The 19,582-nt window shown below is 37.9% G+C and overlaps 1 protein-coding gene across 2 annotated transcripts in view; it reads right to left on the bottom strand.

The window, feature by feature from the left end:
* Positions 1-477: 477 nt before the first annotated feature.
* The window catches only part of CDKAL1 (CDK5 regulatory subunit associated protein 1 like 1), a 383,001-nt gene continuing 363,896 nt past the window's right edge, over positions 478-19,582 (bottom strand). For both annotated transcript variants that reach the window (XM_066189285.1, XM_066189298.1), the window contains one exon: positions 478-1,458. In XM_066189285.1, coding sequence (XP_066045382.1) covers positions 1,252-1,458 — 207 coding nt within the window. In that variant the 3' untranslated portion in view covers positions 478-1,251. The remainder of the gene's footprint in view (positions 1,459-19,582) is intronic.

Below are 19,582 nucleotides of genomic sequence, written 5' to 3'. Positions count from 1 at the left end.
ATGAATGATTTATTTCCTTGGTTTGCTTTGCTTGCACGTGCAGCTTTTGCTTTACCTATTTAAGTGTCTTTACCTGAACCCCTAAGTTTCATCACTTTTACCCTCCTGATTCTTGCCCCCACCCCACTGCAGGGGGTGAGTGAGCATCTTAGCTGCCTGCTGGGGTCAAACAAAACAGCCATGTAAGACAGCTAAGCTCCATCTGCATATGACACAAACATTAAAAAAACCCTCAACAGTGCCTGTGTAATGATTTTAAGCACTCTACAAGTGGAAGTTTGGATGCAGACTCAGAAAGGTGACAAGGCATTGAACAAACCAACAATATGATGCGGTCAGGTGCTGGAAGAACTGGGCACACAGTCCAGTCCCTGACTGACCAGTGCACTCTCAGGATGTGTGGAGATCCTGTCATGACAAAAATGGCTTGAAGAAAGGAATTAGAAATTTTCATTCTGTAAAACGCAACCTCCCCACTAACAGAGTAATAATTGTTTTATTGAGCCAACGCACAGCTAAGAGATTTCCAGGTAGTTCTCTAAGCATTGTATAAAATCCACAGACTGTATTAAATGCAACTTTTAACAGAACTCTATCACCAGAACGACATCTTCCCATTCAATTATAAAACCCCAACACCTTTATAACTACTTCTATGTAAAAAATAATTCTACTTGTATCAACCAAGCCTAATAACTCATTGTGAAGTTGAGAGATGCAAGATGGCAGGCAAAAATTCTTTCAGACTTGACAGCAAAATAAATAGCAACAAATAACAAACTTTAATGACCTTGCAGTGTTCATTCTAATGTGAAAAGACAGATACCAAATGATCACACTGCATCAAACAAAATCTTTAGGAAAGCTTTAAATATCCTATCCATAAAAGATAACCAATATCACTCAATGGAAAGATTCGTTATAAACTTAATGCAATTTTACCTGATATAGCAATTATGAAAAGAGTATGTAATGCAAACATTGCATCATTTCAAAAAGCAAGAAAAGAAAAGGGAAGATGCAACAAACTCTTCTATCAACCAAGGATCTCAGTTTTTGGCAAGATAGGTCTTCCCACAGCTTATTAACGTTCTCTCCTTTGAATGACAGGAAAGGCAAAGAGTGAGTACAAATTATTGCCCAATTCATATTAGCTTTTTTTTTTCCTAAAAAAAAAAATTGTTGGTAAAAGTGTTTCCTTTGAAGATTCTGAACAGCAGTTTCATTGTTTTTATAAAAGCCCCATTCAGTTCACAGTTCTGTTTTCATTCCTCCATAGTAAAACATAACAAGAACTGCCAGTAGAGCCAGGCTGACAGACAGGATCTTCAGTCCACCTCCCTCTTGTTGCCATGGGAGCTGCAAAGCCATCCAGGAGCTGAGCCGTGTTTTCACTGGGATCTCAGCAGAAGGCTGTGCTTTCCAGCTTGTGCCATTCTGTGGTGAACGTCTGAACTCCTGGGAAGAAATGCACACATTAGGACTGAAACTGTATGTCTTTCTGTACATACCAAGTACAATCTCCTCTTTATACTGAGGTTCAAATTAATGTCCCTTTCAAGAAAAACAATTCAACCTGCACTGTATCATCATCAGGTCATTGGTTTTTTGCTCAGGAATCTTATAAATGCCATACAAAATCAGTATTTCTAATGAAATTAACTGCCAAATCAATGCAGCTGTTAGCAACAGAAACAAATCTCCAGAAACCTCACTGTCATCAGAGACAGCTGTTTGATGGTTATTTTTTATTTGTTTTGCTGCCATCTCACTATTTTCCGATTTCTGGCTTCTCCAAAAGAAATGTCTAACCAGTGATAAAAGGGGACCACAACACTCAATCCTTTGCACAGCAGGGATCTTCTAAAGTCAATCATCGACTCCTGGTGTGCCAGCTCAGTGGTGCTTGAAAATCCTCCCAAAGGGCTTTTCCTTTCCCCTGACCCTCAGGAGGCAGCTGTGCTAAAACACTCACCTTCTCATTCAGCATATTGAATCCCAGTTCCCTGCTGTGCCTGCCATTACCATTCCCAACCTGACTGCAAGCACCAAGATCCCCAAGAATATGATGTCTTTTAACTGCAGCACAAGTTACAGATGTTGCATCACTATTTCAGCACAAAATCCAAGTGAAAAGAATAAAATGCTCTTTTTTCTCACACCCTTGTTCAGTTCAGCATTGTAGATACTCAAAAGGAAAAACATCCAGTGAAACTCTGATGACATTTGCAAGAGATGTAAGTGGTAAAGGTGTAATTAAACAAAGGGGTAACGATGCTGCACCATAAGATTCAATATATCTGTTGATCATTTCTGTTTTCATCCCTCTATTTGAATAATCTCTCAGGAATTGAGTTCAGCTGAATTTTAATTGGTTTGAAATTTTCCAGTTAAAAAAGGTTTTTGATTAAACCATTTCATTTTTTTCCCTTTTACATTTTGTATAAAACAAATCAGGGACCCAGAAAGTACCTATCTGGATAATCCTGTATTTCCAAGAAGCTGAAGCAGGGTCACATGAAAATACAGACCAGATGCCCACTCTGCTTTTACCAAACATATTTCTGGGCAAACTCAAAGAAATATCAAAGTTCCAAGAAAGGTGCCTGCCCATGAAAGTGTGACAGCGCAATTAAAACCTTCTGTAACTGCCTCCTGTTTTCCATTTCAGCAGTCAGCTCCATTATAGTAATTGTAGAAGGAAAATAATGATTACTACTTGTTAGGTAAGTAAGCATCAAAGGGGCAAATGACAGCCCAGAGTAAGTGCTATTCTAAGAGCTGAATTATTGCTGACTTAGATCCCAATTCACACAGGCAAAGGGTTACTGATCAAGTGAACTATGAAATGAGGATGACTTCTCACACATGCTGCACCTAGAAAAGCATCAACTGGGTAAACAGAGGAAAGGAAACAGGTAGGCACACTGGGGTCCAGTTCTCCACAGTGTGGGGCACAGTAACAGCACCACTCCAGAACTTCAGTCTATATTGTGCAGAACATGTTAACTTAATCAAAAACTATTGTTAAGTTACTAATTACTATCAATTTCTAAGGCATCTGAAATTTTAGTACTTGGCCACAGCTATTTTGTCCTCCCAAATCAAAGCGGATTAACGTTTGCCTGAAGATTAAACTGGAAAATGTACAGGATTAAGGATTTTTTACAAATGAGTCAAAATTATTTTGAAATTTATTCTTTCTAGACATTTATAAAACCTTTCTTTTCTTTGCAGGTCTCACAAATCTCTACTAATATAAGATGCCTAATTTATGGTAATGACCTGTTTTTACATGTATTGTTGGTACATTAACACTAAGGCTAAAGTGATTTAAAGGAATGGATAAGGCTGTAAAAATATCAGTACAACTAAAGTCTTATTTCTTCTGATACCTAATTTTTCACTGATTCATGACTTAAAATTTGGCTGTCTATTGACTCCTAATTAAATATTTCTACGCTGCATGACAAAAGTCATGGTTATTTAGTCATAAAAGACTAGATGCTATCCCTTGGCAAACACAGAAAAGGGGCCAGTACCTCATGAATTACATTGGACCTTCTCCTCAGTGCTCGTCTTCATGCTCAGCTTCAGTTCCTATCTACATGTCTCAAGAAGACTAGGGATAGCCAGAAAAACGTCCCAAACACAAATTACAAGTTGTAAAATGTTTTGAGAGACTTCTTTTAAGTTTTCCTCTTCACTAACAGTTAAGCACATCAGTGTTTCATGCATTCAGGCATGTTTCCGTAACATAGTTTACAGTAGTGGTTTCACTGGCATTTAATTTATGTTATACAGTTTTTCTGTTTTCCAACACAAAACCAAAGAGTCTCATCTCTCTGGCATAATTTTGATCATGCATAGCCTATACTGCTTTTTTTATTTTTACCATTCTGTTTTCTTACACCTCTACTGCAACATGCACTGCATATGCATTAGGTAGTGCTGTATACTGCTAGTAGGACAGAATGGCATAAGAGATTTTAGCAAGGTTTACAAAGTTCCAGTGGTGGTGAATACTGCTGGTGAGTTGTCCCCGTAGCACTTCATCTAAGTCAGCCTATACAGCTGTGAAATCTGATTTTTCCTTATTTCATCATATTTCCAATAAATGAGATGATCATACTGATACACTAAACCCATATTTTGTTTTCTTTTGGTAGAAAAACAAAAATATCTCAATTTGCAAACTGAAGTGACCCTTTTCTTAATGACCCACATCACAGCTTACCACTTAAACATGCTGTGTTTCTGTCTGATCATGTACACCTCTTCAGGTGATCCTGCCAAATATTCCCTTTCAAAGGAAGTAAAGAGTGTATTAATCTGATCCATGTTTTCTAAGCACTGTTCTCTAGTTTGGCCCAAAATTCTGCCTGACGCATGTGTACTACCATAGGCTTCCATGAAAATTTCCCTCATTATCATCACAGAATATGCATTTGTTAAAAAAAAAAAAAAAAAAAAAAAAAAAAAAAAAAAAAAAAAAAAAAAAGGTACATCTGGCTCCCTGTGACTGAAAGGCTCTGGTAGAAAATAACAGTCTTTTTGTCCCCGTCCTGAAATTCATACAGAGCTTTTAAACCCAGGATAATCACTCAGGGACACCTGCAGGTGGATGCCTCTTCCCCAGAGTCTGTTGTGCAGCTCAGTGGGAGATGGCACAAATCCCCCAGTGTGAAGAGGAGCTCCTCTGCTAAAGGGACCGTGTCACTGCACCCTCTCCCTCCTGAGTAAGGGCTGAGTGGCCCTTGCCACACAGGACAACAGTGAAGGGCCTGTCAAGAATATAAGCAGTTCTACCAGGCACACAAGTATCACATAAACAGCTGTGTTAGTGAAAAACACTGTATATATAATTCTTTGCACCTTTGGTGTAAAAAAATCTCGGTGGAGGTAAAGATCTCATTTTTTGAACTAGCATTTACACTGGTCCATGCTCTCACTTAATAGAAAAATTAATTCTGAACAATCCTTGTTTGTATCTCTGTCTCTAGATACAATATTCACAGCGCATTAGCTTTCCAAGGAAATGTTTAAGTAATTTTTGTAATGTTTCGAACTGATATAGCAACGGTATTTACCACATAAAATCACTAGTCAGAATGCAACAGTTCCTTAAGCTGAGCTCAGAAATCACACTTTTGCAGCTGCAAATCATCATTACCATAATGATTCATTTCAGTGGAATTTAGAACTAAATTCAAAGTCTCTTAACAAAAAAAATGCTTGGAGGAAGCCCTAAGGTAAAGAAGTTTCAAAAATATGTGTTTATACTAGTTTCAGTCTTGATAGGCCAGAAACTCCTTGGTAGACCTGTTAAGCATTGCTCTCACTCAATACGACCACAATGAAGGAAAAGGTACTCTTACTCTTTAATACTGTATACTATTAATCAAAATGAAGGGAGGAAGGGAAATAACCAAACTGAAATGCAAAGACAGAGACTTTGAGCTAAGCATCTTGTATTTCCATGGAGGCAGCCTTTCATCTTGTTTTGGCAGTCACAAAGTAAACACAAGACTTTGCTAATAAGGTATAATATAAATTATTAAAACTTCTAGTGTATGATCAAATGCATTTCAGATTATTTTTTGAATAATTCTGCCTTGACGACTGCCAGGAGTAATATATTTTGTGTACTCTTGCACAGACCCATTGATTGCTGTCTTTCTGAAACTCCAGTCCCAGATTAAACCACCGTGCATGAAAGAAATATATAATCACATCAAACCCTAAGATTTGGCATCTGTCGATCATAGCCTAGCTTTTTGTAAGATCTCACTTCATGTTAGTCAACAAAGACATAAGAGAAACTCTTTAGCTCTGAGCTGAGATTTTAATAGATTCAAAACATTTCTTACATGCAAATTTCTTTTATGGCTCAGGGGCACTGTTAGAGCTTGAAGTGTTAGCTAACTGCTGTGAAAAACTACTTGACTGAGCATATCTCAAGATAAATTAGACTTCTGAATTTTTTAGCCCAACCAAGTACATCACACACTTATACTACTGGCTTTAAAAATACGGACTTTTACATAATCATGCACAACAAGTCTGTGTGACAAATTTAAAGAAAACATGTTAAAATATGCATTACATATCCTGCTGCACTATTTGAAACTCTGGGCTATTACACTTTGAAGGCATTTTTCAGATTTAAAAAACAAACAGTTACTGAAGGTAACATAGATTACACATCCAAAAATATATATAAATTGAGTTTTATTGAATGGTTCTGGAAGACACATTTAGTTTTGCAGGTATTAAGAGAACTCCTTTGATTTATTACTTTAAAAATTCTACCAGCCTCCTGCAAATGTGGAATACTGATCTTAAATTACAAAGTAAATGGCACAGAAAATATTTTTTTCCTAATGAAATTAACACGGTAATTCCTACAAGATGCATCCTTGCCATCATGTATTCCAATGAATGCCCAGTATGATGCTGTTAAAAGAAAATGCTGTCTACAAGCATGCTTGTGTCAGATGTTATCAGTTGTGCACCATTCCTAGGAATTCGCTGATTCCCAACACACAGAGTTTACTTACCCATTTTAAAAAGTGAGAAACCTCAAGGAAAAAAAAGAGCATCCAGGTTCTTTTGCAAAGGAATTTTGCATTATTTCTTCTTTTTGGGCTTTGAAAACTTCCAGTGATGGAGACCACAACCTCCCCCGCTGGAGCTCACTTGTGGGTAAAATGCTTCCCTTGACATCCATCTGAACCTCTCATTTCAGCTTAGGCCCAGTGTCTCATCATCCCACACATGCCAACGGGAGGCACTTGGCTCGTCTTGTCAGGAAGCTCTGTGCAGGCACTGGGAGGCTCTGCTGGGGTCTCCTGAGGCCACCACCCCTTCTCCAGCCCTGAACAAGCCTGGTGCCTCAGCCTGAGCAACTCCATGACACAAATCTGAGCTCATTATGGTTCCCAGCTCCTAATTTACATCAAGATCACCACAAATGACCCAGTTAAGGCAGGTCAGAAATACTCCTAGAAGCTGGACCACAGTCAAATACAACTACACAGGTAAAAATGGGAGGTTGTAGAGACTGATTGACCTTAAGCTTATTTGAACTAAATCTGCAGTTCCTTTCAGCTGTCATCCTTTATGGAGACCATATTTAAGTAGGGCTTTCCCTGACCTGCACAGCAAGTCAGCAAAATTTGCACTTTCCAGTAACACCTGAGTGATCTGTCTGAATCCTTTGATCAGCATAGATAAAAACAACTTTGCTCACTTCTCAACTTTAACCTTATTTACTACTACAATTAATCCCTCCTGTCCATTCTCTTTTCCTTCTACTTCTCCTCATTTCTCTCTTGCATCAGCTGACCATGCAGCCTCTGCTAGGCAGAGATGAATAAATAAAGAATAAACAAAGGCAGAGATACCACTAGGAAGACAAATTTGCAATGTCATGCCATACAGACACACATCTAGAACTTCCTCCTCCTACATTAACATTAAATTCAACTTTTAATATTCCTATTATAGAGTATAAAGTGAATTAATTTTCTCTCTGTAAATTCCCACCCTTACTGTATGGCTGCATTGGTGTTTTTCTTGGCAGACATCTCCCTGCTCTCTGCCATGTTCTCATCTAAAAGTAGGCCCTTGCCTACCTACTTCTTTTCCCTCCCCCAGTCTTTCAGATTATTCCCTCAATCAGCCCTCAAAATTCAAAAAGCACTTAGATGCTAGACAGAAGACTGAGCAACTAAGACTTATTAAATAACTGTGATGTACACTTTGAGCAGGAAGGGAACAACCAAAAAGCTCAACTAACAAAAGAAACAAAACAAGAGAGACAACCAACTGAGAAAACACAAGCCAAAAACCACCTCCAAAATGTTTAAAACACAGTCTTGTGCTGTTTTTCATTATACCCACTTGTTTTAGCCTGTTTCTTTATATTTACCCATAAATGCTTCCAGCCAGGACTTAACTCTTTTTTTACATATTTGTATTTTGTGCTGTTATTAAACTTAGTGATTCAGTATCATTCCACTACACAAACAATGCACTGTCAAAATAACCTGTCACTCAAGGTCAGACATGACCTCTTTAAAAAACAGTGTGATGCCTGGATTCTGAGCTTTCTTTTTTTGGAATAAGGTGCGTGGGATGTCAATCACTATGACAGAATCAAAGGACATGACAGCCAGTATTCCAGCCAGCACCTGCAACTACAACAGGACTGAGAGACCATCTAAACAGGAAAAGTTTGCAATTAAAAAACCACCGTCACCCAAGCAATGACTTAAAATGAAGAACGAACACAGCAGCACAATGTGGACAAATTCAGGATGGGGTTCTGTCACTATTTATCTCCCTGTGCATAGGATAGTTTTATGAAGGAGATGGCAGGTATTTGCTCTGGGCACTTATTCGGTAATTAGCTGGCTAACAGACAAATCTGTTTCCTAGAGATCACCAGCACAGGCCTTATGGCTTTGGAAATACATTACAGTAAATCACAGGATGTACATTAACTTGTACAGTAACACTAGATATCATTTTTCAGTGTGCATACCACGGCCTGTCTTATTAGATACCGTTCCATAGGATTCCAGCTTGCTCCTTCTTTAAAAGATCACTGAGATTTTTTTATTGGGTTTTTTGGGGGGTTTTTTTGGGGGGGGTGCATTTTTTTATGAATAAGAATTTTAAGATTGTGTTTACAATACAACAATTTTCCCAGTTTATTTTGCTGGATGATGAAAGGAAGACAGCATGTGAATGTTCAAAGACAGCTCTACAAATGAGAATATTAAATGAAATATGATATACTTTTTCTACAGCACAAGCTTTCAGAGACCATCACCTTTTTGCTTCCCTTTTAAATCTTGAAACAACAGTGACAATTACGTGGAGGTCAATGGTAGCTACAGGCAAAGACACAAAAGGTTTCCATCAGAAAGAGTACCCCAGTAGAATGAATAGCTAGATCTGAAAATATACATTCATGTCACAAGAACCACCAATATAACTGACGGATAGTTGCATATCAACAGTGAAATGAGTAATACTGTTTTTACCCAAGGGACATTATCTCTCAAAATCAGGAAAGATTTCAAAGATCTTTTAGACAGAGCAAAGTAGAATAAACTGATATATGTACATATTCTTGGCTAAAGCCTTCCCCTTAATCCTAGAATATGTTATAATCCTGAATTTATGGTGTTTTCATTTCTTCCTACAGAACCAAGCATTAAAATGGGATGTTCCTCAGAGACTTATATAATACAACAACCTCAGAGACAAAGGATACAGCCCTTCTTACACTTCAATGTCATGGATATTAAACATGCATTTAAAAAGAGCAAAGAGATTTTTGCAATGATTCTAGATTCCAGAGCTTCAAATTTCATTTTAGTAGGTATCTGTGGGGTCTACATGCCTCCCTCATTTTACAGGCAGAAGAAAATAAAGAAGATTGAAGCGTCTTGACTGCCACAATGCAAGTCAGCAATCAGGTCTCTACAATTCCTGTCTCAGATTCCAGCTGCCACCAGAAGCCAACATAGCCTGTAAAATCTTTTTATGTCTGTCAAGTCTAAGTTTTAAAATCATTTTCTTAAAGCTGGGCAATACCTTAATATGTAGTCTCCTGACAATTTCTCTTACATTTATTTTCAGACTTTTCTGCCTAGGATTAAACACTTCCAGCTCCTGGGAGTGCAGATGCTCACCAAACACAGCTGGAAGCAGACCTTGGCAAAAAGAAGCATTTCATGTAAGCCTAAAATTTAACACTTAATATAGTGTGACTGATCTTGACCAACTTTGTGGGTTCAGTGATAATACAAAGGTTTTCTTTTCACATTGCCATGGCCTCTTTCCTTTAAGTATCCTTAGTTGTTTTAGGAGGTCTCCCACAGTGCCAGTTAGCATACTTTTGAGCACCTGAGGGAGTGTCTGGAAATCTGTGTCTCCTTTTTAATTTCACACTCAGTCAAGTTCAGCTGCAGTTAATGGAGGGCTCTCTCATGGAAACATCAAACAATGGTTACTTTCTGTGATTAGCAAGCCTAACTGCTCTAACACAGTCTTTCTATCCCCAGTCACCACAAATGATTCGTCAGCCCTTCCCCACAAGAAAGATTACATGAGAAAAACCTTTCTTGGCTTGCAGTGTATTTTATGCTAGATAATCATGATAGCACCTTGGCACCCTGTTTAAGACATCAAAGAGCAGTAAGTATCCAATCTGCAGGCTGGAACGAATATCTACCCTCAGGAGAGACTTCGTATCATTCACAGGGTGGTCTGACCAAACTTCTGCAGTTGTACAGGATTGGAGTGCCTCAGCAGGGACTTGCACCCTGTCATGTTCAATTACTGACCATTTGTACCCACTGGACCTCAGTCTTCTCCCTCATGGGTGTTACACAGTGTGTTCTAGCAAGTTGTATCTGATAATTCTGAGGATTAGCTCATGAGGAGAAATTCAGTTCTTCTAGAATAAACAATGACACAAAAAATACTAATTTCCTCTTTTTCTTTGACATATCATCCCCTGGAGTTGTCCTAAATGCTGAAAAGTCAATATTGCAGCTTGCTTGAATACATGCTACAAAATTTTAATAATTTTTAACTATCTATTTCCAAGCATTTTTAACTGGCCACGATCAAATTTGTTCTCCAGACTAACCTTCTAGCAGACACTTTAAACATCTGCCCCATCTTTATCTGTGAAATGGGAAGACAAAAGCTTCATTTCAGGAGGATAATCTAAACATAAACTTATAACCGTTTCTGAAGCACTCAGAAATTTAGTTATGAGGGTCACAAGAAAGGTTAGAAAGAAATAAGTAATTCCCTTGAAAGAAAGGTTTAAAAGGCATGTAACAACACTAACACTACATGACATTGAAGAGGAAAAATATCAAACAGTAGCTTATTAAATTAGACACTAGGAAATTTTTTTTTACCCAAAAGGTTGCCAAGCATTGGAACAGGCTGCCCAGGGAAGTGGCTGCGTCACTGTCCCAGGAGGTACCTAGAAGATGTGTGGATGTGGCATTTGGGGCCATGGTTCAGCAGTGGACTTGGCAGTGCCGGGTTAGTTAGTGATTGGACTTGGTCATCTGTAAGGTTCTTCCCCACCTAAAAGATTCTTATATTGAAGGAACAGTCTCAGTTCTGTGCATAAAAAAATTGCACATGGACATGTGTGAAAATACTGCATAAGCACCTAATAGAAGACTGAAACACAATACAGCTGGCATTTACACAGAAATGAGGATTGCTAAACATTCCTCTATTTAGAAAAGGCTACCGGTCTGTGAGAATACAGCCCATAATATTTTAATGAAGCTTTCCTTCATGTTCTGCTGTTGCTTTTGTCTCTAGGTGAATACAAGTATTAACAGCAATTGACTCCTGGGCAAGTGGTGTCCTCCAAATCATTTCAGTGTCTCTGCCTATCCCAGTAACGTTTGAACCTACCCACTTCAACACTGGGAGAACACCAAGGGCTGGTAAAAAAAAAAAAAAAAAAAAAAAAAAAAAAAAAAAAAAACCCAAAAAAACAAACAAACAAAAAAAAAACCCAAACCAAAACAAAAAAAAAACACCCCACCCAACAAAACCAAACCTCCGCCCAAATTTAAATCAGTGCTCCTGCTGAGGGAAAGACCAGACAACAGCCTCAATGATCTATTTTATGCCACCACCCTGCTGACCAACCTGTACTCCTGAAACTCCAAATCACATGTGGTAGTTACAGAAACCAGGAGAAGTTACAAAAAAGTGAGATAAATACAAATAAAACAGAGGATGACCTGAAATTGGCAAACATATACCAGGTGTCTACAGGGGTGAGAAATGCAAGCCCACAGGATGACAACTGTGGGGCTTAATGTAGCCTTTAACAAGTTGATGGGTTTGAATTTTAAAATGTTTCATGTCTCCATACTAAACCTTAACAGCACTACAACAGTTTTCTTTTATCACACAAGATACTCCCCCAAGTATCATTCATTCCTTTCCAGCTCTTAAGAACTGCACATCTGGCTTTCCCCTGAGGTTCTGTGACAAAATCTGATTATACTACAGAATCTTAAGCACTCCTCACTGAAAAAATAATGAACTACCATTTCTTTGGACAAGAGACACATGAACTGAAAAAGGAAAAAAATTCCTGTCATTCGAAGCACTACTTCCATCATTTCACCAAATTGAAGTTCTTGTATTTTGAAAAAAAATCTGTGTCAGAAATGGATATTCACAGCTGTCCTTTTTGTATGATAATTATGTTATCTGCACTTATCAGAGATTTTGTATGTGAGAATTGCAAAATAGTTTCCATACGGATAAGATAAATCACAGTCACACTGACTGAAATGACTTAACAATCGCATGTGAAGTCATGTCAAAACAAGGACGAGAGTTTAAAAAAAAAAATCCTCTAGTCCTGATAACAGGACCCTTTCCTCAGGACCAAAAATCCATCTGGTCGATATTATGCATAGGTAGTTTTTGCAGCTATGTGATTTTTTTTGACAAAAAGAGCCTGAGTGCACTGCCTAAACATTTTTGTTCCATCAAAACTACTTTCACAAACATTTCCAAGACACTCCGATCTAAAATGGAGCATTTGTTCAAATTCTGCCACAGTACACACATATATATAGGTATGAAGAAGGATCTATGAATTTGAAAGCCAAGACATTTAGTGAATAATTTTCTTACATAATATTGTGTCAAAGATCCCCTGATTATACCGAGACTAAAGGAAAATAATAGTAATTTCCATGGGGCTTCTTCTTTTTGTTTTGCATTTGACATCTGGCTCTCTAAGCCAGTCAGATTTCATTCCTTTCTCTATTTATCAATCACACATCCATCTCGCGTTGTAGTACTTGGGTGGTCAAACCTTTTTGAGAGGTCATGTGGGTCTACCAAGAGCCTAGACTGCCATGCCTTGCCAATCACTCGGCCAGACAGAAATGCATCATGTAATTAATAGCTATGAGCTCTCCTGCTCCACACATCATATATGCTCCCACATACATGACACTGACCTGGCAGCCCTTGGAAAAGAGGGTATTGGATAACACCAAATGAGCCAGGTCAACTCTTTAGGCTGTCCCACACCAGAGGCTGGCCATTTCTGCCCTGGAATAAAGGGGCATGCTCACACACGTGTGGACAGGGCTTCTTTACAGGCCGTCTCACAAAACAGTGTTTCTACTGGTAAGACTAGGTAAAAAGGCAAAATAAAAACTGTCATTAAGAAGACACTGATAGCACAGTAAAATCAACACTCATTTGCTGACTTAAGTTTAGCCAGAAACTTGGGATTAACTATTTTCTTATGGGCTGATGAGCTATCTAGATGGAAAATGGTCTGCCTTTGGGTCCTTAATTATTCTGTGTGATTACCATCAGCAGGAACAAGTAAAAATGTACATTTCTCCTAGGAAAATATTTATAAACATTTTAAAATGCATGTTTTAATTTAAAAATGATTTTCAGCCCTTTTTTACATTAAAGACTGAGAAAAATCCATATTATTTCTTTCATACCATGGTGACATTAATGAATGTGTAGAATAACTTTGGTTTTGACTTTACACCACTATATCCTAATTAAAAATGACTTCATGACAGTGCTTGTTACCTTAGTGATTAGAAGCTGAAGCACCACTGCAGTACATACATTTCCCTCATCATAATTCCAGTTTTTTATGTTATCTAGAATGGAAGAAATATGTCCTAGATCACGATTTAATTATTACACCAAATGTGAGTTACGGACCCGACTCGAGGAAAAAAAATGAAAGTAAATATGCTGTAATTTTAACATCCCATGGGCTTGAGTTTCAACCACAGAAAAGCTGTGCTTGAAGCTCTCTGACTCTCTTGGAACCTCAAAACATGAACTGTTTCTGATGCCAACCTGCAAATCTGCTTTGAATCAACTCACTGAGAAAATGATGAACAAGCTTTGGAATGTGTTGTGATGAAAAAGAAAGGTTTAACACCTAAAAGATCCTGCAAAAAGATGTAGCACCAATTTTACCTTAGTGGGAACATGGATGGGATTTGGGCTATTTACACTAACCCTACCACACCGCCACCATAACCTTTCATGCTAAGATGGCTAGATCTTTCAATCCATAATTCCTTCATCCCAGTGCTGGATGAGACAATTACAACAGATGCAGTTGTATTTTCTGGCTAGAATGGCTGGCATTAAAATAAATTAGTCAAAAACTTTTTTGCGTTTTTAAGAAGGGTTCCAAGGTCTGAAATAATAAATTGTAGGTGGGGGAACTCTTCAAGTAATTTAAATACACAATGAGAAGTAGTCAGAGGAAGGTTATCGACAACCACAAGTAAAGCTGTCTTTAACAAAGTACTTAAATAACCAGTAATTTTTGTGTTTCTTTTACTTAATGGTCTTTGATAAAGCCCACAGGAACAGCTTGCTCTGGAACTAGCTAAAAATAAGAACTGATCCTAAAGCTCAGTTTAGAAGTCAGGTCCCATGAAAATTCATAGGCACTGAGCCAAGTTCCTTAAAGAGAGAACGCAAATTCTTACAGTGATTATTAGCCCTGTAGTTTGAGAAGACTCCTTTAAAAATATCTTAGTGGGAGAGATGGTAGTAAGAGGGCAAGGGTTTATTTCTATTGTTATTTGGTCCAGTAAATCTGCAACAACACATGGCATGATAAAGGATCTGGAGGAAATGTTAAACTTGATATGGAATACAGCCTGCACAAACACAAAGTTACTGTACGTGACCTTTGAAGAAGCACCGTTTTCTAAGCTGGCTTAGATGCTATAATATTCTGTGGACTGTCCGAGCATACAATCATTCTAATGTGTTCAAGAGTCACAGTAAGTTCTTTGGATATTCTAGGGTAGTTAGGAGTATATCCTTGGCAGACTAATTTTAAAGTGGTGAATTTCACATCCACTTCACTGAAGTATGGTATTTGAATATTTTAAGATACCTTTTCTCCAATGTGGCCATCAAATAGAACTTATTACTCAACTGCAATGTAATTTCAGTAAAAGACATAGCCCCTGGAAGTGTGCCCTTGAATTTTTATATGAAGACATCTTCCCCAACTATAATTTAGTAGTGACAAAACCTTACAAAATTTGTTTCTTACTGAAAAGCCGCTTTTTTCTTATACTTTTTCCTTATCTTATTACCCTAGACACTACAAAATTAAAACCAAAAAATCTCTAATCTCTAATAAATCTCTTATAAGTACATTAAAAGTACAAACATAAATCACTATGTCCAAATATAAAAGTCTGACTAGGAAATTATGATTAAAACTGTATCTGGATATCCTACTATAACTCAAAATTAATCCTAATATTGCACAGTGATTCAATGCTTTTTCAATATATTTGTCTGAATAAAAAAAAAAAGTTACTTGCAAAATTTATGTATACCATAGCAATCCTCATTATCATAAAAGGAATAAGCAAGAACACAAAGGATGATTATTAGACTATTAGAAATGCATTATCTACTCAGAATCTAATAAAGATTTTGAACAAGTAACAATATTAAAGGATACAGAACATGGCAGTTTACCTTGAACACAGTTTGATAGTTTTTTTGAAATGAGCTACACTTTTAAAACAGTTTTTAGTTAAAAATAGCTTAATCTCATGACTGTAATTTTTACTGCCCTTCAAAACAATCTCAAAGGTAATGAATCATCTCACTTCAATGGTTTTGACAACAAATACATTTCTAAGAGGCGGATGTTCAACATTCCATAAATTTGTATGTGTGAATTCAAACCTCCTACTGACCTCTCATTTGGTGATGGGGAAAGCTGTATCATGAGCTACATGTGCCTTTTTTGTGCTGTCCCTTTCAAGTATTCATGTAGAAAGACTATTTTAATTACAGCTTCAACAAAGGAGGAACACATAGAAATAACATCCACTCAAGATATATCTCATGCCTCTGACTGTATTCGCTCACAGGGAAAGGAGAGTCAGGGAAGGAATCGAGCGAGAAACACTGAAGCGTGCTTTTTGGTTATCTAAGGAGTACTAATAAGAAGAAAAGGAATGACTAGATACTGCAGGCAGAGATAAAATGTACACATGGTCTGAATATCCTTCACTTATCTTTAAAGTCTACTGGAGAGGTATAAAATACAATCTATGATGATTTTTGTGGATTGGATGTACATGACTTCCAAAACAACATAAAAATTGAGAAAAGTTGTGGCTGCTATATTTTCCTCCTGAAAGCCAATTAAAACTTACTGAACATTGGTATACTGAACAATAAGGGATTACCAAAACCAAATGCTATTTAATTTTTCCCAAATAGTGTGTTTATTAGAGATCTGATGGGAAAAAAAAAAAAATTAAAAGGAACTCCTAAATATTACAGGGAGTGTCAAGTAGTTAAAATTACCATGGCTACGCATTTCCCTCTCCAACAGAGAGCAGAACCCACTCACTGATCTTGCAGTGCAGCATCAGCAGGTTGAGTACTAGAAATAATACGCAAAAATAGCAGAACTATTTTAGCACTTGGATTTTTACTTTTGGAGGCAGAAGGGGTAGAACATTTCTATTTAACCTTTGCTTATTCTCCAGAAAATTACTTAAGAGTTGAATCCTCCCAGCCATTACTATTTCCATTTATTGCATGAACTGCACAGGATTAACATAATTATGTAATTTAAGTGATTAAACAGTGACATTCAGCAAAATAGCACTGTCTGTTGAGGAAATGAAGAGTAAATAAATTAAAGTTCATATCTTTTCACCTGAAATGGACTGTGGTGAGCATTTGTTTGAAAAGGGTCTACGTTACATGTGTTGTTTCAGCCGAGTTTTGATCACTAGAGTTGAAATTCAGCCCTGCCAGAGGGATGGGCAGAAAGACAACATGCCCATTAAATGAAAGACACCAGGATAAAACTACTTGGTGAAGGTCTTACACCAGCTCTTGGGTTTGCTGTCTTATATCACCTCTGTGTATTTTAGGCCTCTAAGCAGGGCAGCGAAATGCGTTGGATCAACACACTTGCACTACCTTCTGCTCCAATTTGCGAGTCGTCAAATGGCTAAATTAAAATCTTCATTGAATTATAGCACATAAGGCTGGAAACAAAGAAGTCCATACCCACGACCCAAGGTGGCTGACTTACATCTCGATTCTTTGTCACAGACATTGGCAAAGTATATTCCTAAAGACCAGCATTGATTAAAATTCCCCAAACACTACATGAGATTCAAGCCAGTGTTTATCTAAACCCAGCAAGAAAAATTTACTTTGCCCATAAGAAAGACTCGACCGCAAGTTTCAAAATTTAAGCCAAGAAATGGGCTTTCAAGCAGAAGAAAATTCAAGCCAACTCAGTTTCTCAAATAAACAAAGCCAATACAGCACACAGATGAAGTACAGATCACGAAAATCAACATCTAAGAAACAGCACACGACAAATTTTCAGGAAATAATGAGACTTTCGAAGGTCCTTTTAAAAAGCATCCATAGGTGGCATTGAGTTCTGCTCTTCAAAAGGAAATATATCTCCTATTACATTAACTTTATAGTGACCTTCATGAAAAAACTGAAGGAAAAGAAAGAAAAAAAGATTAATTAGGAAGGATTTTACACCATCTTTTATGACCTCGATTTACAACCAGCAGGTAATACAAGTAACACATTAAATTAAACAGATTAATACATGCAAAAGCACCAAGCACTTGCATGTTTTGCCCTACAATCAGAGAATCATTGATTCATAGAATGGTTTGTGTTGGAAAGGGCCTTAAAGATCATCTGTTTCTAATTCCCCTGCCATGGGCAGGGACACCTTCCACTAAACCAGGTTGCTCAAAGTTCCATCCAACCTGGCCCTGAACACCTCTAGAGATGGGACATCCACAACTTCTTTGGGCAACCTGTTCCAGTGCCTCATTCCCTCACAGTACAGATTTTTTTCCGAATATCTAATCTAAACCTACTCTCTTTTAGTTTAAATGCATTCCCCTTTGTCCTGTCACTATTTGCTCATGTAAGAAGTCCCTCTCCATCTTTGTTGCAGATTCCCTTCAGACACTGGAAGGCCTCAATTGGGTTAACCCAAAGATTCCTCCTTTTCAGGCTGAACAAACCCAATTCTCCCAGCTCTCCCTCATAGGAGAGGTGCTCCATCCCTCTGATCATCTCGGTGGCTTCCTCTGCACTTGCTCCAACAGGTCCTTGTCCTTCCTGTGCTGGGGACCTCAGAGCTGGACGCAGCACTCCAGGTGGGGTCTCACCAGAAGAGAGGAACAGAATCCCCTCCCTCTCCCTGCTGGACACACTGCTTTTGATGCAGCCCAGGATGATATTGGCCTTCTGGGCTGTGAGTGCCCATTGCTGGATCATGTCCAGCCTCTCATCCACCAGCACCCCCACGTCCTTCTTAGCAGGGCTGCTGCGCTCTATCTGTTCATTCCTCAGCCTATGTTCATACTAGGGATTCCCCTGCAGCACCTTGTACTTGGTCTGGTTAAACATCATGATCCCATGGGCCCAGTCCTTGAGCTCGTCCAAGTCCCTCTGGATAGCATTCCATCCTTCAGGTGCAACAACTGCACTACTCAGTTTAGTGTCATAAAAAAGGTGTCAAAGTGGGAGAGAGTTCAACTGAGCTAACAAAAGGTATAGTCCTAAGAATGCAAGAGCACCAAGTAGTGCATCGTATTTTCATAAAGCATTACTTGAAAATGATTTTACATAGAAAATATTCCTTTTTTTGTCAGTATGTTTCTCTTTAATAGAAACTTCCCTCCATTTCTCAAATTGCCCTTTCTTGATCTTTGTGACACAAAGATCCCTTTTCAAAGCAGGTTTCCGAGAGAGGTAAAAGGTACAGTCTAGATTATTTTATCCTTCTTCTTAGGAAATTCCCATCTTTCATTAGCATTTCTCATACTTTCTACAGTTCCTGTAATTTTATGAAAGATTCCTCTACTCACACCTCTATGCCTTTTTTTGATCTAAAATTTGCTTCCTCATTCTCTTTTTGCCCTAAATCTCTAATCTCTAGTTCCTGTTAATGAAGTAAATTTTCCACCACTTTGAAACTCCAGCACATGCAAAAACTGTGCTTATTAATTAACTCACATCTTCCACATTTTCTTCCAAGTCCTTGAAGGAAGTTTCCAATACAGACATCTTAATTCTGACACGATTTCTTTCATTTCTGTTCCAGCAGAAGGCATTTTCTTTCCCCTTCTCCATTTTATTTTGCCTGCAAGTGAAGCACCCTTTCTACCTGAGATCAGAGAGTTTCCTTTAAGCTATGCTTTGTTGAATTTTCTTTCTGGCAGGCTATAAAGAAGCATTTGATATATGCATCTTTCCTGTTTCTTAACATCAGAAAAAAGCCTGGGTGATGTTTAAAGGTCATCTTTTGCTCATGTAGCTAGAAAATATTTGTGGCTAACTGGAAGACCAGTAACATAAAGATTCTTCATTAGTATCCAGAAGCACAATGCCATAATAACCTACTGCAGTTAAAATGCAGAGAGGATGGGGGAGAAAACAGGAACAAGCAGAATGACCAAGTAAT

The sequence above is a fragment of the Chamaea fasciata genome, unplaced genomic scaffold (assembly GCF_029207755.1).
Source record: "Chamaea fasciata isolate MVZ Bird 193981 ecotype frontalis unplaced genomic scaffold, bChaFas1.0.hap1 SCAF_1, whole genome shotgun sequence".
Lineage (NCBI taxonomy): Eukaryota > Metazoa > Chordata > Aves > Passeriformes > Sylviidae > Chamaea > Chamaea fasciata.
The sequence above is the reverse complement of the archived record's forward strand: the minus strand, read 5'-3'. Positions and strand labels throughout refer to the sequence as shown.